The 25,101-nt window shown below is 36.5% G+C and overlaps 1 protein-coding gene across 2 annotated transcripts in view; it reads left to right on the forward strand.

Moving 5' to 3' along the window:
• LOC145781272 (transient-receptor-potential-like protein) overlaps nucleotides 1-24,116 on the forward strand; it is a 36,248-nt gene extending 12,132 nt beyond the window's left edge. For both annotated transcript variants that reach the window (XM_082593049.1, XM_082593048.1), the window contains 6 exons: nucleotides 101-244; nucleotides 1,991-2,200; nucleotides 7,002-7,146; nucleotides 17,611-17,724; nucleotides 17,920-18,088; nucleotides 21,402-24,116. In XM_082593049.1, the coding sequence (XP_082449175.1) occupies nucleotides 101-244; nucleotides 1,991-2,200; nucleotides 7,002-7,146; nucleotides 17,611-17,724; nucleotides 17,920-18,088; nucleotides 21,402-22,413 (1,794 nt within the window). In that variant the 3' untranslated portion in view covers nucleotides 22,414-24,116. The remainder of the gene's footprint in view (nucleotides 1-100; nucleotides 245-1,990; nucleotides 2,201-7,001; nucleotides 7,147-17,610; nucleotides 17,725-17,919; nucleotides 18,089-21,401) is intronic.
• Nucleotides 24,117-25,101: the final 985 nt, after the last annotated feature.

Genomic DNA, 25,101 nt, shown 5'->3' on the forward strand with positions numbered 1-25,101 from the left:
AGAACATTTTCCACTGGTCATTGATTGTACTTTGTAAATAGCCTTGGCCTAAATAGCATTTAAAAAAAATGTATTTATGAAATTTTGCACAAAATTACAGGAAGAAAATCGGGACCCAATGAATACTTGCATAGAATTGATTAAAAGCATTAGGAAACATGAAGTAGTAGAACCAGAACACGTGGAGTTTTATAAAAGCCTTGAACGTCAAATAGAAGACTACATGTGCGGCTTGCTTGATCAGGTTTGATATATGTGCACTGTGCAGCAAGGGTATCTATAATTTCCGGATCGGAAACTGTTATTAGTGTTTTGTTTCAGTAAGGTTAATTAGTTAGAAGTCATTCAAGTCACACTAGTCATAATAATATTATAGTTTATTTTATTGTCGCTCCACAACTATTAGGATCTTTTAGCAACAGGGCTTATTTTAAATTTTATATCAGATTTAAAATAGAACCACATTATAATCCGACTTATCTTCACTGTGTTATGCAAGAAAGAACAATATCGGAATCATTTTTTAATTTCGGTTTGACTCGTCCTGGAATCGATCTCAGACCTACCATCAGCATTCGAGTCGAAGGCGATAGCCACGTATCTGGTCTGTGTCGTTGAAATAGTAACAATGTTACGGTAGGCCTATATTTATTTCTGACGACGCACCAGCTTTAACCGTGACAAGAGCATCTAAATTTGTGTTCAACGAAACGACACTTTTTCTCAAACGCACTTTTGCACAAACACAAGCCAACTTTGAATCACCAAGAAACCTAAACTTGTATAAAAAAATCTCTATCTCAACTTTGCAAGTTTAATATTACTGAAACGGAACAATGCTTCTAAGTCCTTTTCACAAGTATCCCTCCTAAAGTATTTATGAGAAAGTTTTCCACAACTAAGCGATTCAAAGAAAACGTCAACCACAAATCACAACTAACGGTTGATCATCCACACTCAGGGCCGGATTTAGCTGATGGGGGCCCGGGGCACTTTTAAATGGGGGGCTCTCGTGCAAAAACATTTTTCGCGCCTACGGCGCGAAAGACCATCTCTACCTCTACAGTAGCATTAATCCAGCACTGCACAGCATTGTTCAGAAACTTCAAAGGCTGAAAGAAAAAATAATAATAACACAAAATCACATTTTTCCACGTAGGGGGCCCTTCAAAAGTCGGGGAGCTCGGGACACCTGCACCCTCTGCCCCCCTAAATCTGGGCCTGTCCACACTTGATGCTCGACGCACGAGAAGTAGTTGAAATGAGTAAATACAAAAGCGAATTTCACATGGACGCAAAAAGGTCAAACGCGATTGCAGTGTTTCGCCAAAAAAAAGAAAAGAGAACCGTTTGCTAGGCTGCACTGTTGTTTATAATAAAAGCAATGCTATTCTGACCTAGGCCGAAATCTAATATTTTTTTTACAAGTTTTTACCTGCTTTGAATGTTTTATCATCATCATCATCACCAGTTTGCTTTTATTTCTGAGCATCGCTACTGACAACAATATATGCTAAGCATAGCAGAGCTCTAGAAAAAGATGCTCTAGTCTAGAGATTCAAAAGTTATGGTTTGCTTGAGATCGAAACACGATAACCAGTTTAAAATTTGGCACGGTCACAATACGGTAACTTAAAAAAAAATTAGGAGAGAATTTCTTTGTTTACATATTAGTTAATCTAAATCAAATATAGTTATTAGCCTACTATCTGAATCCTTAATAGCCTGTTTCACCTTTAACGGATCATCAGAAGGTCTTATTCAAATAGAATCTATTTGATGATTCTATTTGAATAAGACCTTCTGATGATCCGTTAAAGGTGAAACAGGCTGTTAAGGATTCAGATAGTAATAACTATATTTGATTTAATTGGCTCTGCTTTGCTTTTTTGCTTAGTATTGAGCACTTTTTGTAGTATTAATAGTTTTTATTGTGTTTATTAGTTAATCTAGGTATTTACAAACTTATTGACCATGAGTGAAATTTCAGATACAGTCATCAAAGGAACTTGCCTATTTATTCCAATATAAATTTGAGACCATTTGTGACCAACCCATAAAGAATAAAAATGAGAAACTGTCCTTGTTTGAGTTGTTTAGCCGAGTTCCTTCCCGACCGGATGTTTGTTCGAGCTTAAATCTTTTGGACAAAGCCATCGAACACAAATTAGTTAAGTTTGTGACACATCCCTACGCCCAGGTAAGTTGTTAATTTGTTGACTAGCCATTTCATAATAAAAACTAATTTAAAAACAAAAGGTTTACCATAGTTTACATGTCTGCTCCATTCTACTTGTATAGACAACATAGATATATCTGTGGTTTGACGAAGTGTCACAGTTATTGAATTTCAAACAAACATGTAAAATTTGGTCTTAGAGCTGCAGACCAATGTGGCTCCGATGAGTGCTACAAAAGCTACTTAAACGTCATTTTGTGATCCAATTGTTTTTTTTGCAACCTTCAACTGCATGAACAACAGATAGTAGGATTCCAAGCTGTCGATTTATCGGTCAGTGAGCAGTAAAACGATGCAAGCCTAGTGACATAAAGAAAAGTTGTTCAGAAATAGCAAATATAGTCGACCTGACAGCTGCTGACGGTGCACTCCTGCTGGGGTTTCTCATGAGAGTGTTGCATTTATTAACAGAATTCCCAATGATCCGTTCCTTGGCCAGCTATCCTTCAAGCGCAGATTTGATCTTAAAACGAATGATGGGAGAACATAGCCGTACGAGCCAGGGGGCAGGGGGGGCAGCCGCCCCCCCTGTTGTTTCAAAACGTCACAAATTCGGGCAAAATTTTGCAATTATTTGGGCAAAAATTGCTATATAAAAAGCTACAAAATTGCATGAATTAAGAAAAATTATAAATTAATATCTTTTACCTATCAAACTAAGTAGGCTACAGCCTCTTATTTGCACAAGAAATGTGCCGCAAAATTTTCATTTGGCACACCCGTTTTGGTTTGGTTTGGTTTTGGTTTTGAATCTTTATCCTCGGACTGACAAAGCCTTGATAGGTTATTCCTGGTACTTGTTCGCATACTTGTAGAGGCACTTGACGCAGGGCCGGTTACCGAGATTGGCAGAGTGAAGTTTTCCGATTGTTGAAGTCTTGTTGCCGAGAAATTATTCCATTCACTAGGTGCCGCTGAATGGAGAGCAGTCCTGAAATGCGTTGCTCAAACGCACACCCCGAGAGTCGAACCAGCGCCGTGTGATCTTGAGCCCGTATTGATGTATTGTATTGCATGGTGATCAAACTGTAGTACGAAATGCATTTAACTAACTGCATTATGCCAATTTGGGCAGCCACCAAAGTATGTCTCTAATACTTTTGTGAAACTGCCCAAATCAAAACGCAAAATTTGCTATATAGCTAATTTTATTTTCACAAATGCATCGTGTTGATTTGGGCAGCTGAAAACATGAAATTATTTGATGAAACTTATTAGTCTATTTATGCAAAGTTCTGCCCAAATTACCGTGAGGCAGTTTCCCCAAAATGAACAATTGAGCAACAAAAAATATGAAATTATCTGATCATAGTCTATTTATAAAACTGCCCAAATTGGCATGATGCAGTTGCCTCGCATCAAAATTTACAAAGTCTTTAATTTTTTTCATAATATCGATAAATGCATCATCTTGATTCTGGGCAACTACCGTACAAAATATGAATTTATATAAATCTGGTGAATACTTTTATAAAACAATTCGGGTGGAGAGGTTACAGTACTTTTTCAACCATAAACAGACATAGCTAAGCAACACCACAACATTTAACAAAAAAATGTTATATATACCTGTTAAAAGTAATGTTAAGGTGTTGCTTAGCTTTGTTTGGTTACTTTTATGAAAGGGTCTGCTGCTATTCGGCGAGTTCCCTATTCGGCAATAGCCTTTTTCGGCGAGTTCCCTATTCGGCGATTTTTTGAAAATCCAACGACGCCTTCTGCAAATCCGACGATTGAATATTATTCAATATTTAGACGTTGAATCAATGTAAATATGAACCGTTAGACTAATTGGGTTCTTTAAATCCTACGTCACCGTTTGCATGCAACCTTAGGATATATTAGTTATTTTTGTCATCAAATTACCTAGCCTAGCCTAACTATATTTTTAGTAGTGCTGCCAGACCTTTTTATTTTTTGTACTAAAATTCGTATCATCAAAACTACTTTAATTGATTGAACAAAGTTTATTTGAAGTAGTATGTTTGTGTTTTATTGCATTTAATTATAATTTCTCTATTGTTATGTACTTTTTTCTGAATCCGCATGGTCACTCTGAGCCGGTTTTCTGCAAAGTTTATTTTTCTGAGTCTTTTATGACATCTCAACTGAATATTTAAGTGGGGTTGTTTTATATTTGTTGTGTGTAAAACAATATTTATTACTCCTACCTACCATGCCAAAGTGCAGAAACATCGAGCAATGCACAAGCAAGGTATCTTCAAAGATGAATTCAGTTGTTCTATCTTGCTTCCTTTGGTAAGAAATTCTAGCTAGCTGGTGATCAGTGGCGTAGCCAAGGGGGGTGGGTTGGGGTTGCACCCCCCCCCCTTTGGCAAGCGTGTGACGTCACGATATTGAGAATGATGCTTTCAGTCTATGCTTCTAAAACAAAATTTGCCTTATTTTAAATGAAACATGCAAAGAGCGAGTTTTGCCATTACTTATCATTCAAATATCTCAGCCGGGAATTAGCAACAAGAAAACATAGAGACTTGTAGCTTTATTTCCGAAAAATGCCGAAGAAACATGATCTTATGCTTTTGCTATGCCACCGGACAGCACCATTTTACAGGAATATTCATACCCACATTTTTGTTGAAAATACTCTCAGAATGCACCAAATTTAAAGTAATTTTTCAAAATTTTCTGGGGGAGGCCCCCCACTGCTGGGTGTCGCCATAAGCGAAACACGCCGTCAAACCCCCCCCCCCCCCTTTCAAAATTTCTGGCTACGCCACTGCTAGTGGTCTTGTTATGTTAGTTTTTCACTGTTATCATACACCGCATAGGCTACATTATATTTGGGCAATTTCTATAAAAGCGTGCACATTTGGGCAAATTTACGTTCTGCCTCCCCAAAATGGTTTGGTCTCGTACGGCTATGTGGGAGAACCAAGTCCATCTGCACCGTTTTTTGTATCTTCAGGTCATCTAAGCATTTAGGGCAGAGGATGTAACATTTTACTACCTCTGGTATTTGTCCGAAGTACACTCCGTAATTTTTACATTGATCCAACGTCTGCAGACGTTGAATCAATGTAAAAATGACAAATTTTGCGGTCTGGGGAGGGTGACTTTAGAGCACCCAGCTTTTAATCTCATCCAGGACACTCAGATCTTAAGGATACAGTTAGTGCAGTCGTTAGTGGTATGGTCTGCGGTCAGTTTATTAAAATCACACTAACACGAAACGAGTTGACAAAAAAGAATAAACGAACGTTTTCGGCTAGTCATACAGCCCTTTTCAAGCCTATAGGAAAAATATTTTAAAAGAAATACTAAAGTATCATACTGTATCACAGCAAAAATATGGTCAAATCTAAACATTTAAGAAACTGCTTAACTAACTTACACAAATGATAACTGAAAAATTACGCAGTACACGGATCAAGTATTTGAGAGGTAAAATTAGTTAATTGTTCAAAAAAGGACTCCAGCACCAGCAGAGTACGTAAGATGGACAGAAGCACTACACGAGATAGGAACACAAACAAAGAAAAAATACGAGAACCACAACACGTGACAATTCAATCAAAAACTTAAAATTTAAGAGGATCCATTAGCAAATATACACCCATATGAGCACTAGCGTACGCAGGGGGGGGCCATTGGGCCATGCCCCCCCCCCTTAAAAATGTTTTAGTAGTTATCGACGTAGATTAAGGCATTTAATATGTTTTGCATTGCTCTGTCAAAGCAATTAACAATATAGACTAAGCCAATACGAAATACATGGCCCAATCCACCTATCCCACCCCACGCAGGTATGCCAATGTAGCATAGTGTTCTGAAAGCCTAGTATAGTGAGACAGAAATGGATAAAGTCTAAATTAAAACCATACTGGGATATCATGAAGACGTCTGGGATATCAATGACCAGTGGCGTAGCCAAGGGGGGGGGGGGGGGGGGGGGTGGGGGTTACAACCCCCTTTGGCACGCGTGTGACGTCACGATATTGAGAGTGATGCTTTCAGTCTAAAAAAAACTTGCCTAATTTTAAACAAAACTGCATTAACAGAGCGAGTTTTGCCAATACCAAACATCTCAGCCAGGAATTAACAACAAGAAAACATAGAGACTTAGCTTTATTTCCGAAAAATGTCGAAGAAAACATGATCTTATCCTTTTGCTATGCCACCTGACAGCACCATTTTACAGGAATATTCATACCCACATTTTTGTTGAAATGCTCTCAGAATGCACCAAATTCAAAGTAATTTTTCAAAATTTTCTGGGGGAGGCCCCCCAGATCCCCCGCCGCTGGGTGTCGACTTACGCGAAAACGCCGTCGGGCTTCGTCCGCCGGTCGTCAAACCCCCTTTCAAAATTCCTGGCTACGCTACTTTCAATGGCCCCCCCCCCCCTTGAGAAAATCCTGCGTACGCCACTGCATATGAGTTTTATCACAGACGTAAAGGTAAAACAAGAGTTAGCGATGAAAGAACGGTTTTGTTAGATCATAATTAGCTTTTAATTTATGGAAAGTCCAATTAGCCAAAATTGTGCTGTCCTATCAGCTTCATTAAAGTAGAAGTTCATCAGATACGAGTCTTGATATTTATTGGGGTGATTCCCGTCTAAAGTCGCATTGATCCCAGAGTTGGAAACATAATTTGGCTCAAGTGGCCGTTGATGCGACAAAGTTTTATTCATTTATACAATGTTTGTTTTGCATAATTTGCATATTATGAATATTATGCAGTAAGTAAATAAAAGGCTATTTAGTAAGCAGCTCCATCTCACATCTTGCTTTTGCAGTCAGCTCTTACTTATGTTCGATATCGCCACTTGCTATTTTTGAAGAAGAAATCTCCGAAATCAACTCTTTTGAAAGTGCTCATCGGTTTGCTTTTTCCTGTTTGGTCCCTCCTGTATCTCATCAACCCTTCAAACCGATTGGGAGGTGTGTACTGCGTAACAAGCTAAGCATTATTTGCCTATGATTAAACCAGTCAACAAAAAACTTTCTTTCAAATTGGTTTGATAAAGAACGGATTTAATGTACTTTTGCGGTACTGAAGAATTCAAATATTAGCCTACTTTGCTTTTCTTTTACCACATCACGTTTTTGAGATTGAACAACAAAAATGTGCTATTATGACAGGGTTGGAAGTCGTTAGTCAAAAAGCAATAACTATTTTAATATTCTATAGTGCTCAAAAAAGCAATGACTTTCCGTTATTGATACTTAAAAAAAAGCAATATCAATCAATCAATCAATCGTTTATTTATCAAAAAACAAAACACAAAAGTGACATAAAACAATAATACATATATACAATGTTTAGGTTTTGTTATTGATAGGGAGACAACGAAACGACCATACGGTCAACTAGTCAGTTGCCACCCTGGAAAGAATAATTTGAGTTATGAAACTAATCAACAATTTAACCAAATTGGTTACAATCAAAAAAGAAAACACAAACAAGACTAATACTTCGATTAGTAGCTTACAATTAATTGTCAACTTCATAGAATTGTATACTAGATTTTCCAACGAAAAGAAATCATGAAAATCAGTGGACACTGGACACCATGACAATAGACATTGTTGAATATAAGAGCTTAGGCCAAATGAAGACCCACTTATCAAGTATCATAACTTTGCAAAGCCGATGCTTTGCTATGTTTTTTGAAACATAAAAAGATAACTTTTTGAGATTGCTTGGAACCTCTGACCACACCACTGGTCCAAATACTTGTATGGATTTTTTGCCAAATTCTGTATTAGTGCGTTTAACAAAATAATTATTGTTTGCTTGATATCTAGTGTTATGGTTGTGGATGAGTGAAGAACTTGTGAACAATGCACAGTAGGCAGAAGGGTACAAGTTCATGCAGACTCTGAACATGTGTTTTTTTACTTCTAGTATACATATGTCTTCCAGCTTTAAGATATTCATTTTAAAAAATAATGGACTGGTATGGGCTCTATAATCGCTTTTTGTGATTATTCTTTTTTGCATTTTTCTGAGAGGATCTAGAACTTTGTTGCAAGCTTTACCCCAGCTAGTAATGCAATATTGAAGGTGGGAGTAAATTAAAGTATAATAAACGGTTGTCAATGTGTCTGAATTCACATAATCTCTCAGTTTTAATAGTGCCCAAGAACCCTTTGCAACTTTCCCACAGACTTGTTCTATGTGGTGTTTCCACGTTAACTTATTATCAATATAGACACCAAGGTACTTGATTTGATCTTTTTGCTGAATTGGTTTACTTCCAATCTTAATGTTAACATTTCTTATTTGTTTGTAATAAGCATGTATTCTGTTTTTGTAAAATTTATTGATAACCTGTTAAAGTGCCCCTGACAGGTAAATAAATTTGCGAAATTTACCTAAGATACCAAAAAGGTGACACTAACAAACTTCCCTGACCAGAAAATTGTAAAAAATATCAACAGGCTACTAAGTTACACGCTTGCAAACTTTCGTTGACATCGGCGAATCTGACACTCATTCTATTGCGAAAATAAAAACGGCAACATCGCTGTGACGTCACCGTAAGCTGGAAGGATACAATCTGTGGTGACTGGTGACTTGGTTAGGTATAGTACGGGTACGGCTACTGCAAAACGTGAATGTGTGGGGCTCTGTTGGTCTAAAGCATGTGCAAATTAAGAATTACCGAAATAGAAAAGTGAACTTACTATTACTACCAGGTTTTGATCAAATAGGTTGAGTTTATTTTTATCAAACAGAAAATAAATCAATAGTTTTTTTTCAAGTCTAAACAGTTCAGTTCAGTTCAGTTGTTTTTATTTCTGACCATCATATCAAAACAATACACGTCAACATAGCAAAGGTCGAGAAAAAGGTAGAAGCGACAAAACGCGAACGTTAAAAACGTGCTTGTGACCGAAGTAAGTTATTGAGTTGAAAAAAAAAAAAAATTTGGCACGGTCGCAACACCTTCAGAAAAATTTAAGATATAAGAAAATAAAAAAAAAGAAAATGTTAATAAACAAAAAAAACAAATAAATTTAGGCTATAGCTTTATTAGCCCACATAGCTTTAGCTGATATATTTAAGATTTGTATGGACAGTTGCTATGAAGATCGGCCATGGTGCGTTATCAAGAGTGCTGATGGTCTTAAGGGGAACACGTCTTGATGCGTTTAGCTCATAGCAAAAAGAGCAAGGCAGGCAAAGAAAACCCCACAAAGAAATCCTACCACGGGCAAAGCCATTTCAAGCGCAACGCACCATAGGCCTTGCACGACTCACAAAATACAGTAGATAGGCTATAACTTGACGACACTGAAAACAATGACGAAAACAAATAAAACAAACTAGCAAAAACAACATCATCATCTTTCGGAAATTCAATTATACCCAGGGAAGTTATGTCTTGAAGATATCAAGCGTGCTTTGATAAAAGTTGCGTTGATAAAGCGATAATTTTAAAACCCAGTCAGCTAAACTCGTCACTTCCACACTGATCCAACGTTAGCAAACGTTGAATTAATGCAAAAACGACCTTAAACCATTTGACCAAGTAAACACTCACAATAGTATTTCAAATTTTTTTTAATATAATTTATGTTGTGGAACCGGTTTTCTTCCTATAGGATTCATCAGCACAACTGGATCGAAACGAAATAATTACAGAAGATTACTATTAGCACAACTAGCCCAAAAAAAATTTTTGTTGCTATATTTTCTGTATTTGGCAATACTATGAAGAAAAAAAAAAAAAAAAAAAGAATAAAGCAAGGATATGAAGGTTTTGGACATTTAGTGACTATTATTATTTTTTTATTTATTTAACATGTAAATTTGCGTTTTTTTTGGGCTAGTTGTGCTAATAGTAATCTTCTGTAATTATTTCGTTTCGATCCAGTTGTGCTGATGAATCCTATAGGAAGAAAACCGGTTCCACAACATAAATTATATTAAAAAAAATTTGAAATACTATTGTGAGTGTTTACTTGGTCAAATGGTTTAAGGTTTAGACTTGAAAAAAAACTATTGATTTATTTTCTTAATGATTGCTTTCTGTGTTAGGTTGATCGCCCATTTGAGGAAGTGTCATAGTACCTGATCACCTTTACCAGTTAGTTTTTCTCACTTTTGAACACTTTTTATCAAACAGCATCTCAATTCAATTGAAATTGCAGTTTCATAGGGCTACAATTTTGATACTTTTTTATTTGTCCTAATCTGGCTATAGCCATTTGCAGTGTAACAACAGTATCTCACAAACAGTAGGCTACCTTTAATTTATGGTTGAGGCAATGCTTAAAAATTGCTGTTCATGTGTATTGTTGTATTTAAAAATATCTATCCAAAATTTCCTTGCCAACTGAAAGTATTAAATGCAATAATTCTCATTGTTCAGATGCTTCTCATGTTGCCTCAATAGACTCTTTCTATAATATTATAACTGATGCTCTCAAAGCGGCTTCTGATAAAATCTTTGTTGGTGTAAAGAAGAAATGTAACATATTTTCTGTTCCTGGTTGGAATAATCATGTTAAGCAAGCTCATGCTACTGCCAGAGAAAGTTACATCATGTAGCTGAAAAATGGGAAACAGTGAAATGGTTACCTATATGAGTTGATGCAGAGCAAACGAAAGGAGTTTAAAAAAGCCTTTCGCCGTTGTAATCATGCCTCTGAACAACATAGAGCAAATGTGCTTGCCTCAGCACTCAACTTGGACAGCTCACATAAGTCATTTTGGCAGAAAGTAAAAAAGTCTACTTGCAAAAAGAGTTCTCTTCCTGTAAATGTTGGTGGAGCACAAGGTCCTGAAGCAATTGCTGAGATGTGAAAACATCATTACAGCTCCTTGCTAAATTCTAGCAAAACCAACACTGAAAAAGAATTTGTTAACTCATGTATTTCTTCTAGGGATATATAAATATTACAACTTTTGTTGCAACATGGACACAATTGGTTCCTTGCTTGTCAAACTGCCATAAACTGCGCTGCTGGTGCTGACAAAATTTCAGCTGAACATATTGTTTATGCTGATTATTTGTTTTTATATTAGTGTACTTTTTAATATGTGTCTTAGTCATGGCACTGTACCAAATTCTTGCTTGAACACTGTCTTAGTCCCGATTGTAAAGAATTTGAATGGCGACATTCAAGATTCAGGTAACTATAGACTTATTGCTCTAGCCACAGTAATCTCAAAACTGTTTGAACGTTTTATGTGAATCATCTATTGCCTTTCTGGAATACCAGTGACAATCAATTTGGGTTTAAGTCTGGTCATAGTACTGAAATGAGTGTTTTTTAATAAAACAACCAGTGTCCTCTTATATCAGTCATGACACTCCTGTATATTCTGTCTTTTTGGATGCTTCAAAAGCCTTCTACAAAGTCAATCATCATTTATTGTTTAAAACGCTTATCACACGTAACGTGCCTACTGCCTATCTATTTTGTTCGCTTATTGGAATACTGGTGACCTTTGTGCCTTTATAGTAAAAAAACCATGCAAGTGAGGTGGGAAGGTCACCTGTGCCAGTCATTTACTGTGTCCAGCGGAGTCTGACAAGGTGGGGTGTTAAGCCCATATCTTTTTGCCGTATATATATTGATCAGCTTTCTTATCTCAATAAAACTAAAGTTGGTTGTTATGTTAGCAACTCTTGTCTAAATCATATTATGTTTTCTGATGACATTTGCTGCATCTCGCCTAGTTTGTGTGGCTTACAAAATTTGTTAGATGTTTGCCACAAGTATGCTGTTGAACATGAAATTACTTACAATTCTAAAAAGTCATTTGGTATGTTATTCTCCCCAAAAAACTTTTATCTTTTACGTGCTCCTCTGCTACATCTAGGTAAATCTGAAATTGTGTTCACAGACTTTGTACAATATCTGGGTGTATTTATTGATTGTTCTCATATGAAAATTATATTTCAAGGCAAGTACGCTCTCAGTACTGTGCTGCAAATAATGCAAAATCTCAATTTTTCTAAATGCTCACCCGCTGTAAAAAACAGTTTATTTCGTTCTTATTGTATGTCGTTTTACTTATCCCAGTTGTGGAACAAGTTTAGATCTTCTAGTATAAAACGATTACGTGTTGCTTACAATGACTCTTTCAGAATACTGTATTGCACAATTGCCTCGTTAGGTCAGTGCCCGTGAATATCAAGTAATGAATAATGTAACTACGTTTGATGCTTTATTGAGGAAAAAACATGTTTTTGTAACTTATTAACCGATTGCATACACTCCTCAAATCGCTTTATATCAGACATGATGTCATCTGATTATTTTTATCGTTCTGAATGCTTTCAATTCTTCCAACGCTCATTATATGTAAATTTGTGACAGTAGATAGCCTATTTAGTGAGCTTTTAAACCGACGGCATCCAAGGTGGCTCTCTGTGATCTTTGTGCATTTTCAGTTTGTGTATTACAGTATTTCGTTGTTTTGTTTTCGATGTGGACAGCTTTGTCTGACGCAAATAAATAATAAATAAATACGTGACAGTGACAAAGACCGTGTGGTTTCTTTTTACGCTTTCCCACAAAACAAGGTGCTGAGAAGAAAATGGTAGAAGTTTTCTTCAAGTGTTCGAAAGTAGGATGGGCCATACAAAACTAGTCATATCTGTTCTCTTCACTTCACTGAAGACGATTTTGTTAATACTACTCAAGTAAAAATGGGCTTGAGCAAACTTTACATTTTGAAGGAATCTGCCATAGGCTACCATCTATAACAGCAAAGATGCAACCAGTTGCTGATGATGATTTCAACACTTCTAAACAACAACGTTTACAAAAATGTACCCTTGTACAGGTAAACTAGGCTTTTACATGTATAGACTCTGCTATGTACGTACCGAGGGCACATTATGAGAGAGAGAGAGAACTTTTATTTATTATGAATAGTGATGATGAATTAAATATGAATGATGATTCGTATAATTTCTTCATTTTTCACTTCAAGTATATTTTAGGTTTTGTAGGAACGTATCCAGTACAGTTTTATTAAACTGTAAAAAACAACAGATCTTTGAAAAAGCAACCGCTTGTACCAACTCCGACTAAACTGTGATCCAGCAATCACATCTAGGAAACGTATGTTTCATCCGTCGCTAAGAACGCCGACTTACAATGACGTAATACCACCAAAGTCGTCCCAGAGCAGTGAAATATGGAGTTTCGCCTGTGGTGGCGCTGCGGAGCCGTCGTTTGATGTAAATTACGCCCTAACCAGTCGAGCTACAAGGTTAAGGTTAAAAGGTTCGCTAAGTATGATTCTGCGCAAGGAAATGCTTTAAAAAGTTACTATACTTGGATCCAACCTGTCAGGGGCACTTTAAGTTTCATCCAAGTGAGAACCTTTTCGAGTTCTGTGTTCACATTTTGTTGTAAGTCATTCTCACATTTGTCTGCCATCATTAGATTTGTGTCGTCAGCAAATAATTTAACAGTCATTTTTGTTGAGTTTGGCAGATCATTTACATACAACAAAAAGAGGAGAGGTCCTAATGTTGAACCCTGGGGAACTCCACAGGTAACTTTTCTAGAAGTGGACGGAACACCATTTACAACTGTGTATTGTTGACGGTTGCTGATGTAACTTTTTAACAACTGTTGGGAATGGCCTCGAAATCCATATTTTTCTATTTTTTTTTATGAGAATAGTATGGTCGACTGTATCAAAAGCCTTAGCAAGATCAAGAAATACCGAACAGGTGGTTTTTTTGTTATCAAGATTTGCTAAAATGTCATCACAAATGTTTGAAACAGCAAGTGAAGTGGAATACTCTGGCCTAAAACCAAATTGGTGAGGTGTAATAAGGTCTTTTTTTGCTAGATATTTGTGCATTTGGTCAAACAGGCATTTTTCAAATACTTTTGTAAAAGGTGACAGGATTGATATTGGTCGGTAGTTGCTGCAGCTTTTTTTAGATCCATTTTTATGTATAGGAGTCACTTGAGCAATTTTTAGGATGTCAGGATATTCACCTTGATTAATACATTCATTGAATAGATTAGTGAGGATGGGTGCTATTACTAATGAGGATAACTTTATAAATTTCAATTTATAAATTAAATAGCAATTACAGTAGCCTACTTAAAATAATAAATAATTACTAACAGGCCTAACAGCACAGATCAAACAAAACTAGCAATTTAACTTTATTAAGAACAAAAATAATAAAAATATCACTTATTGGTTAATTCTTACTCATTTCCATATTTCATAAAAAGGTTGCAACGGCAATGGCAACGGTAAAACGACCTATCAGCCGATAAGATCAACATGCAATGGCTTGCAGTGCACTTATCATGAGACGCTAACATCGAAAGCTATCAAAAGTTTTAACAAGTTTACATCAAACTAGAAATCTTCTTTGCCCTAAATTAGCGAACACTAGATTTAAATAGCAAATATATATGAACATTGTGGAAATTATTATTCATTCTACTAGACCAGAGGTGACGAACCTGCGGCCCGCGGGACGCATGTGGCCCGTCAAAGAATTTTGTGCGGCCCGCAAAACAATTTGACAATCGCTCATGCATTAAAGACAGAAGACATCGCAAAGCTGTTTTATGCAGTGGTGCCACGGCTTGTGTTTTATCACAAGATCTTGTGTTTTTACTTTTGATTTTGTGTTATTGTGCTTTCCGATCTATTTTTGGCTAAATCTTGTGTTTTTTGATCAAAGTCAAATTAATCGTTGCTACCATGGTTTGAGTTTGGTAGAGAATTAAGGACTGGAACTAAAAGGTTTTGGTAACTAGGTTTCTGGTACGTGGGCTACTTAGGAATAATGACCAATTTTACTCATTGAGTTATCAAGCCTGACAGTGACAAGATTAGCTAAAAACTTGATCTGAAGAGAGTACGGTATGTGCTCGTCGTCAGACTCAGAGGTTGTGTTGCTCGATTGTAGATAACAAGAGCAGCGAAAAGAGTACATCAGCATCAAATAATGACAATCATTCACATCATTCCCAAAACGAAAAAGTGGTAGGCTATAAACAGCCTTTTAATCGTCAATGGTTAAATGATTCTGATTTTAAAAGTTCGATACAAGAAGACAAAACTAATCGATATGTAGCCTTTTATGAAATTTGTGATTATAAATTAAAGACCACGAATCGAATGAGAACAGTGATTATTGATTAGTAACCTAAGCATGTATCTTCTCTAAACTGTTCATTTCAGAGTCATGTTATTCTTCAAATTGGCACAAAATGGGTCGCAAAGGTTCAATTTTGCAATCTTGTGCTTTTGTATCCGAATCTTGTGCTTTTTTTTCTTAAATCTTGTGCTTTTTCCAAATTTGCTGTGGCAGCATTGGTTTTATGCCTTTACTGGTAGGCTACACCTTTCCTTTGCTATTTTCTTGCCGCTCACGCTCTCAAATGATCATCTGTTTTCCGCAGCACGTAGGCTACCTATGCGAACAGTTCTTTTCTAAAATGCACTTTACAAAAAGTGGTTAGCCTACAGGTCGAGGCTGACAGATGAAAATCTTAGTATGCAGTTGAGAGTTGCCACATCGTCTGTTCGACCTAATATTGAACGCTTAGTCAAGCAAAAACTTTCCAAAAATCCCACTAAGCAAAAAAATTCAATGATTCAATGTTTTTTTGTAATATTTTATGCTTCTATGCTGCATTTGATAGCTTCAGGTGTATGATTCGGATGGGCTTTTGTTTGTTGTTTGAAAAATAAATTCTATTAACTGATTTGTTGTTTCGGAGCATAGGCTAATGGTCGAAACATTTAGTCAACTTGAGCAATTCCAGTTAATTGGCGTCGTCGTGCTCACACGACGACGAACTTGAGCAAAAAGGAGAGAGCACGAAAAAAAGAAGAAATCATACTCATATGAAAGCAAACGTTTCGAAAATTAAACTGTCTTCATTATCAGTGTAATTACTGTTGCTCTATCCTTTTTGCTCAAGTTGATTTGTTTTTATCTTTTACTGTTGTATGTTTCGATTCTGCGTAAGATAATTTCAACTAGGTAGGTTTTATTACTTTCATCTGCCGTTTCTTACTTTTCATGAATAATGTCTTGTCGCTTATAGAAGATTTCATAGTAGGTTACGATTAAAAAGTTGTGTGGCCCGATAACTCATGTGTAATTGACAAAGTGGCCCGCGATCGCAAAAAGGTTCGTCACCCCTGTACTAGACACTACAAATAAATTAATCAGTAATTTGAAGAATAACCAGAGTGCAAAAAACACAGGTGCAATCTAATAAAATCGGCCAAGACGGACAAATTTTAACACGAGGCATGCACGAGGTAAAGAAAAAAGTTTTGCTAACAGTTAGGCTATGTAACCCAACAAAAATTTTAGAATCTTATTCAAATAAAAGTTATGCGATCGATGCTAACTCATTATCTTGACCGTACAATGAAAATAAATGAATGGACAAAAATGTATGCCTTTGGTCTAAAAATACATAAATATACACACTCCAAGTTTGACTGGCCAAAAAACAAGCAACCCGCAAATTCAAAAAGAATAGGTACGCAAACTCGAAAAAAAAACAAGCCCAAACTTGCGCGAAAACGGCAAGGTTGGCAACACTGTTAACGACTCTCACTGGCATGGTTTTTCTGAACTGTGTTGCCGCAAAATTTTCCTTAATCCTTTAAACTTCGAAAGCCGGAAGGGTCGGATAGTAATCCGAAAACTAAATCTCGTAAATTCGTTTTGACGACGAAGTTAGTGAACAACAAAAAATGACTCAGCAGTTCTCCTAAATATCGATTAGTGAAAAACGCATAACGATTTCGTTGCTTGCATAAAAAAGCAGTTGATAACGCGCATTCGAAATTTATTTTTTAAAGGAATGGGTATAAGCATTCGATATTCAGAAAGCAACGAATAACGCTGTCGAATAGTGACAACTATAGTCGTTACTTCCAACCCTGTATTATGGTAAACATTTGATAGTTATCATTGCATTAGGCCTACCACTTACACATCTAATATTAAAATGCAATGACCAACCGGCGCTGGTTCGATTCTCGGGGTGTGCACTTGAGCAACGAGTTAAATGGGCTGCTCTCCATTCAGCGCCGACTAGTGGATGGAATAATTCAAACGACAGCACTTCAACTACACAAGCAAAAATTCTTTTCTCGGACTGAGAAAGCTTCTTGAGAGATTAATCCTGGCGTATAGGCTACTTGTAGAGACTTTTGCCGAGTTGGGTGTGGCTTTGGTGGCCTCGTTTAAGGTGGACTAGAGGTGGGAAAACTTCAAATTTTATAAAGGGTAGAGAACGTAAATCCGACTATGTTGTCGCAATGGGCGCAAAACAAAAAATGATTTTTTTTTATTATAAGTTAGTTTAGTCGCGCTACTGCAGGAAACGATGGATTTTATTACTCAATAGATATTTTCTTGTCTGTAGGTTTTATAACTCTCCCTCTTGTGTCTTTTCTATGTTATCTAATGTCTAACTTGGTGTTCATTGCATTGTTGGTGTGGAAGGTTATGTCAAATTCTGAAACAAGGGCTTATCTCGGTAAGTTTTTTTTAGCTTTGACAACTTATGTGACACCTTCCAATTATTGTATCATGTAGCTTACTTTAAGCCACCGTTCTCGTTATGGTCCCAGCTAAACTGTTTGTATTTAAAGCAACATGTGACATTACAATGTGACATACATTCTTTAAAGTTTGCGCTGTAGCGACAACATATCACTGTATCACTTTTTAGGTGCTTCGCCTACTGCGTTGGAATGGATAATTGCAGTATGGATCGTTGCAAAAATTGCTAACGAAATACAAGCTTGCGCAAGAAGAGGTTTCCGACAATGCTACAAAGACATCTGGAATTGGATCGATATTATACAACTCCTTTTATTCACGATTGCTATTATACTGAGGTTACTTAAGTTTTTGCAATTTAAAGTGGTTCAAATTTATTTTACAGTCGGCAATAAGGGTAACTATAACGTTTCCATGGTAGGCCGCAAAAATAAATTTACATTAGGCCTACATAACTCAAAATAACACAAGGGCGCAACAAGAAAAACTCCATTTCACGGTCCGCAAACAAACGTTGTTGTAAAGTTTCTATAAAGAGATTACTGTCAGGTAACAGATATTATGCAAATAGGAAATAAATGAAACCTGTCATCCCAACGAAAAAAAGTTAATTGCCAAACCAGTGTTCCGCGCATTACCTCATTGTTGTATTTAAAAAAGTTAAATCATACTTATTTAAAATCAATTTTACAAGCCAAAAATTGTTGTTACAGAATGTCATTAATACACTCATAGTTTGTCACATCAGTGTCGAAGCCAGATAAGAGCATTGTCTGTAATGTTTTTTGTAACTTACTGTATAAGTAATGGACTTATAGAATGTAAATGTAAAGTGATAAAGCTTTGGTAGAGAGTATACGCCTTGTTCAAAAATATAACATAATTAAAATAAATTCAAACGTTTACGACAAGTATGCCTACTTGTGCCCTCATCAGGAATTGCTTAAATCTGCAATATACATAAAATGAGAATTATAAGATAAACCTGACTATGCACTATACTTACTGTAACAACACTTCGGACTAAAACGTGATACAAGAATGATTACGAGTAAATAACACGTCTGGAAACAGATCACATAAGGCATACAATATAAACATGTAAGGTATACAATAGTATACAATATAAACATGTGACAACAATAGGAAAACATACAAATTTTTTTTAAGAAGATTCACACTTTGTATGTAACCAAGTTCATCAAATTAAAACAGGATTGGGGTAGAAATTTTGGTTGAAATTTTAAGGTAGCCTATATTATACCATTTAAAAAATTTCATTTACGGCTATGGAAAGTTTTCAATGTTTTATGTCTTGAAAGTTTGCATAGCCTAGTTTGGTGTAGCCTTTCAGCAGGCTACACCTTCGAAATTTATTTGAGGAGTTCCCATTTTCACCGAAAATATTTTTACTTCATAACTTATTTTGATTGACATTGAAATTTATCAATTTAATCGTTAATTACTAGGCTACTTAAGTGAGTAGTGTTTACCCTGGAATATTTTTGTTAGGTTTTTTGGGACATAAAAGCTTTTCATTCCCTTAATCCCCATCTATGTATGCCCAATATCGCCGAGGTGGATAAGATGTGGTTGAGAAAGCGAAGCGAACGAGAAAATTTACAAAAATGGAAAATAATCCATATTAGGTGTTACCGGTACAAGTGAAATTACAAGCCGAAAGTTGCCGGTACATGTGAAATTACAAGCCGAAAGTTGCCGGTACATGTGAAATTACAAGCCAAAAGTTGCCGGTACATGTGAAATTACAAGCCGAAAGTTGCCGGTACATGCGAAATTACAAGCCGAAAGTTGCCGGTACATGCGAAATTACAAGCCGAAAGTTGCCGGTACATGCCAAATTACAAGCCAAAAGTTGCCGGTACATGTGAAATTACAAGCCGAAAGTTGCCGGTACATGTGAAATTACAAGCCGAAAGTTGCCGGTACATGCGAAATTACAAGCCGAAAGTTGCCGGTACATGTGAAATTACAAGCCGAAAGTTGCCGGTACATGCGAAATTACTGGCCGAAAGTTGCCGGTACATGCGAAATTACAAGCCGAAAGTTGCCGGTACATGCCAAATTACAAGCCAAAAGTTGCCGGTACATGTGAAATTACAAGCCGAAAGTTGCCGGTACATGTGAAATTACAAGCCGAAAGTTGCCGGTACATGCGAAATTACAAGCCGAAAGTTGCCGGTACATGTGAAATTACAAGCCGAAAGTTGCCGGTACATGTGAAATTACAAGCCAAAAGTTGCCGGTACATGTGAAATTACAAGCCGAAAGTTGCCGGTACATGTGAAATTACAAGCCGAAAGTTGCCGGTACATGCGAAATTACAAGCCGAAAGTTGCCGGTACATGTGAAATTACAAGCCGAAAGTTGCCGGTACATGTGAAATTACAAGCCGAAAGTTGCCGGTACATGTGAAATTACAAGCCAAAAGTTGCCGGTACATGTGAAATTACAAGCCGAAAGTTGCCGGTACATGTGAAATTACAAGCCGAAAGTTGCCGGTACATGCGAAATTACAAGCCGAAAGTTGCCGGTACATGCCAAATTACAAGCCAAAAGTTGCCGGTACATGTGAAATTACAAGCCGAAAGTTGCCGGTACATGTGAAATTACAAGCCGAAAGTTGCCGATACATGCGAAATTACTGGCCGAAAGTTGCCGGTACATGCGAAATTACAAGCCGAAAGTTGCCGGTACATGCCAAATTACAAGCCAAAAGTTGCCGGTACATGTGAAATTACAAGCCGAAAGTTGCCGGTACATGTGAAATTACAAGCCGAAAGTTGCCGGTACATGCGAAATTACAAGCCGAAAGTTGCCGGTACATGTGAAATTACAAGCCGAAAGTTGCCGGTACATGTGAAATTACAAGCCAAAAGTTGCCGGTACATGTGAAATTACAAGCCGAAAGTTGCCGGTACATGTGAAATTGCAAGCCGAAAGTTGCCGGTACATGCAAAATTACAAGCCGAAAGTTGCCGGTACATGCGAAATTACAAGCCGAAAGTTGCCGGTACATGCGAAATTACAAGCCGAAAGTTGCCGGTACATGTGAAATTACAAGCCGAAAGTTGCCGGTACATGTGAAATTACAAGCCGAAAGTTGCCGGTACATGCGAAATTACAAGCCGAAAGTTGCCGGTACATGTGAAATTACAAGCCGAAAGTTGCCGGTACATGCGAAATTACAAGCCGAAAGTTGCCGGTGCATTTGAAATTACAAGCCGAAAGTTGCCGGTACATGTGAAATTGCAAGCCGAAAGTTGCCGGTACATGCGAAATTACAAACCGAAAGTTGCCGGTACATGTGAAATTACAAGCCGTAAAACGCTGCACGAACAAAACATGACTGGGCCTCCAGTCGGGAGTTTGGAAAGCAGTGAATACGGTCTTGCATGATTTAAGCTTTTGAATATTGATCTTCTGTAGTTGATATTTTATCTTTTAGTAGTCAAAAAACATTAAGCATACTAAAATGATTGGGCTCCTAATCACCTGTGGCCTTCCAGACCGGGGGTACCGGAGGCGGTTAATACGGCCCTGTGACCAACAATACGATAAAAGTATCTCCAGGTTTTGCATATTTTCATACACAACAATACAAAAGTTTTTAAACTTTTTCTGTTCCAGAGTTACTGATTACATTCAACATAAAGGTGATGACGATCGAATTTACCATTCAAACTTTTCCAGACACGATCTCCGTCAAATATCCACTGAGTTTGTAGCATGTGCATACGTGTTCGTATTCCTGCTTGTGTTAGGCCTTGTAAGGAATAGCCGTCGATTGGGCCCACTACAAATTTCTTTGTTGAAAATGTTTAAAAACGTGGCTCAGTTTTACTGCATCTTCATGTTGGTGATGTTTGCATTTGCTCTCAGTTTAACCGAACTCTACTGGCAAAACACAGCACCACCGGAAGGCGAATCGTTGTGTAAAGCAGGAAATGGAATCGAGTGTAGGCCTACATCCCACATGTTTTCTAACATTACAAGCACCTTAGAAACTTTGTTCTGGGCTTTATTCGACCCTATACCTTTGGAAAAGTTACCTACAAGTGCAAATCATTCTGGTTTTCAAAACCTTGGTAAAGTCTTAATTGGAGCTTATTACCTTGTTGCTAGCATAATGCTGCTGAACATGTTAATTGCAATGATGACAAAATCATTTGAAGCTACGACCGAAAATGAAGAAACTGAATGGGAGTTTCACCGCACGGTACTCTGGATTCGTTTCTGCCGTTTAGAGTTTTCTCGTCCGCCACCGATGAATCTTATCCCAAATCCGCGCTGGGTCTGCGGAAAAATAAAAATATCATACCAATGGATTAAAGCGCTTTTACAATGGTGGTGCTTCGAGAAGGCGCAAGGAAACGAAACAGTTTCAAAGATAGATGGCACAAAAATGGAGGCGGAGCGTTGCTTCGACAGACCTGAACGACCAGAAGACATGATCATAACTGTTAAGATCCCCACAAAGCCTGAACAAGTGAAACAACGTTCAATAAAAGTGATTGGCAAGCTCGTGCAAAGATATAAATTCTCCAACTTGCTCAAACAAAAGAATGAAAAAGATCATCAAATGAATACTGAATGTCTGCACTGTATGTTGGAATCGTCTCAGAAAGGAGCTTTTATGTAAATTTGGTTTGTAAAAGTCAAGAAAGAAAGAAGTGCATGTAGTAAAATCAGTTCACCAGACTGTGTTTAGCCTCTAACTGCCAGTTTGAGGTAATCAAATGTAAGGATATCAACAGTGCACAATGAAGTACATAAACGCTATCTTGTTTCTGAGAGTAAGTTTTCTTTATCGTGGGGTTTTCCTAACTTTGGGAAAAATTTAACAAATGAGCATTTGTTGATTTTTAAAGAATGGCGTTTAGTTTTGAAAACATGTGGCTACACTTAAATCTAAAGCACCCTACTTTGAGCAAGTACTTTTGCATTCTATACTTTTAAAAACTCCTGATCTTATGATTTCTGACCATTCATGAGAAAACTGTTTGTCACATGACTTGTGATTAATGATTACACATCGATCATCAGCTCTTTATTTGCTGGTAACACATCTATCGTAGACCTATTTTAAATAGTAGGCTACTATGAAGTGCAGCTTTTTTGTAATCCAAAGATATGTAGCCTATTTGAATAAATCGTCTTTTCTAGAAATCAACGTTACTGTTATAGCATTATTCTTATTGGCAACATTGTGCAGCATCTCAAAGGAAACTGCTTCTCTAATCATTATTTTGCTTTTAAACTTTTACACCCGGTTTTGTATTTTTCAGTGAGATCCATTAGCATGTGCTCATGTAGATAGATCGTAATTGATTCGATAGGATAGGCAGTTATCGCAACATTGCGATGAAAATTTATTGATATTGTGTTGCGACCGTGCCAAATTTCTCAACTCAATAACTTACTTCGGTCACAAGCACGTTTTAACGTTTGCGTTTTGTCGCTTCTACCTTTTTCTCGACCTTTGCTATGTTGACGTGTATTGTTTTTGATATGATGGTCAGAAATAAAAAACAACTGAACTGAACTGATATCGTCTTGTTGTTATTGCATTTCAATAAAACCTTACATACGTATAGCAAGTTGTGCTGCAAATTAAAAATATCATTGCACTAATGCTTCTCATCTTTTGCACTACATAACATAAAATGCAAATGAACTCTTCAAAAATACTGTGTTACTTGATAGCTACCGTATGGTAATTTATTTCAAAGGGTAAGCTTATTTGTAAAGTAGTAAACCAAAGTTCTATTTCAGTACTGCCATATTTACGCTTGGATACTACTATACAACCCCTGAAATGTTTTTTTTTTCATAACCGATTCAGACATTGAATGCATTCTTTGCAGTGTTTTGAAGTTATTGGTAAAGTGGATTGTTTTCTCTCAACATCATCCAAATCATTGTTTGTCTGCCTTTGTTTCCTTTTCCATTTAATATTTTTCTTAATTAATGATCTTTGTAAGGAATTTGCTGTATTGTGTGTCCAAAATATTTCAATTTTCTTCATTTGATTATTTATAAGAGAATTTTTTACCAAATGAATTTGGATAATCGTAAGTTAACATAGGCTACATAACTAAGTTACCACAAACGAAAAAAGTCTGAAAAAAATTCCTAACAATCATGAATGCACAAAAAAATTAATATTAAGCCAAACATTTATAAATCTACAGTATGTACATTAATTTGTTTTGAATTATAAATTAATCAAAGTTATTATATTGTGTTTATATTCTTTTATTTAATATAACATTAATAAAACTTTTCATACATAATCAGTCACAAAGTTATAAAATATAGATCCCAACACGCCAAATATTGATTCCATCATGTACTTGAAATTTATCAAATTTTGTTTAATTTATCGTAAATATACGAAATATAATTTCTTGTTGTGTAAGTGATTCTTTGAGTAGTGATAATTGTTGTGAACGTTAGTTTAATTCCAGTTTGCCACAGGTCTTTAGAATCAGTAGCTTAGGTGAAGTTGCATTTCTTTAAAGTGCCTCTGACAGAAAAATAAATTTGCGAAATTTACCTAAGATATCAAAAAGGTGACACTAACAAACTTCCCTGACCAGAAAATTGTAAAAAATATCAACAGGCTACTAAGTTACACGCTTGCAAACTTTCGTTGACATCGGCAAATCTGACACTCATTCTATTGCGAAAATAAAAACGGCAACATCGCTGTGACGTCACCGTAAGCTGGAAGGATACAATCTGTGGTGACTTGGTTAGGTATAGTGCGGCTACTGCAAAACGTGAATGTGTGGGGCTCTGTTGGTCTAAAGCATGTGCAAATTAAGAATTACCGAAATAGAAAAGTGAACTTACTATTACTACCAGGTTTTGATCAAATAGGTTGAGTTTATTTTTATCAAACAGCATCTCAATTCAATTGAAATTGCAGTTTCATAGGGCTACAATTTTGATACTTTTTTATTTGTCCTAATCTGGCTATAGCCATTTGCAGTGTAACAACAGTATCTCACAAACAGTAGGCTACCTTTAATTTATGGTTGAGGCAATGCTTAAAAATTGCTGTTCATGTGTATTGTTGTATTTAAAAATATCTATCCCAAATTTCCTTGCCAACTGAAAGTATTAAATGCAATAATTTTCATTGTTCAGATGCTTCTCATGTTGCCTCAATAGACTCTTTCTATAATATTATAACTGATGCTCTCAAAGCAGCTTCTGATAAAATCTTTGTTGGTGTAAAGAAGAAATGTAACATATTTTCTGTTCCTGGTTGGAATAATCATGTTAAGCAAGCTCATGCTACTGCCAGAGAAAGTTACATCAT

Source organism: Aplidium turbinatum, chromosome 12 (genome assembly GCF_918807975.1).
Source record: "Aplidium turbinatum chromosome 12, kaAplTurb1.1, whole genome shotgun sequence".
NCBI lineage: Eukaryota > Metazoa > Chordata > Ascidiacea > Aplousobranchia > Polyclinidae > Aplidium > Aplidium turbinatum.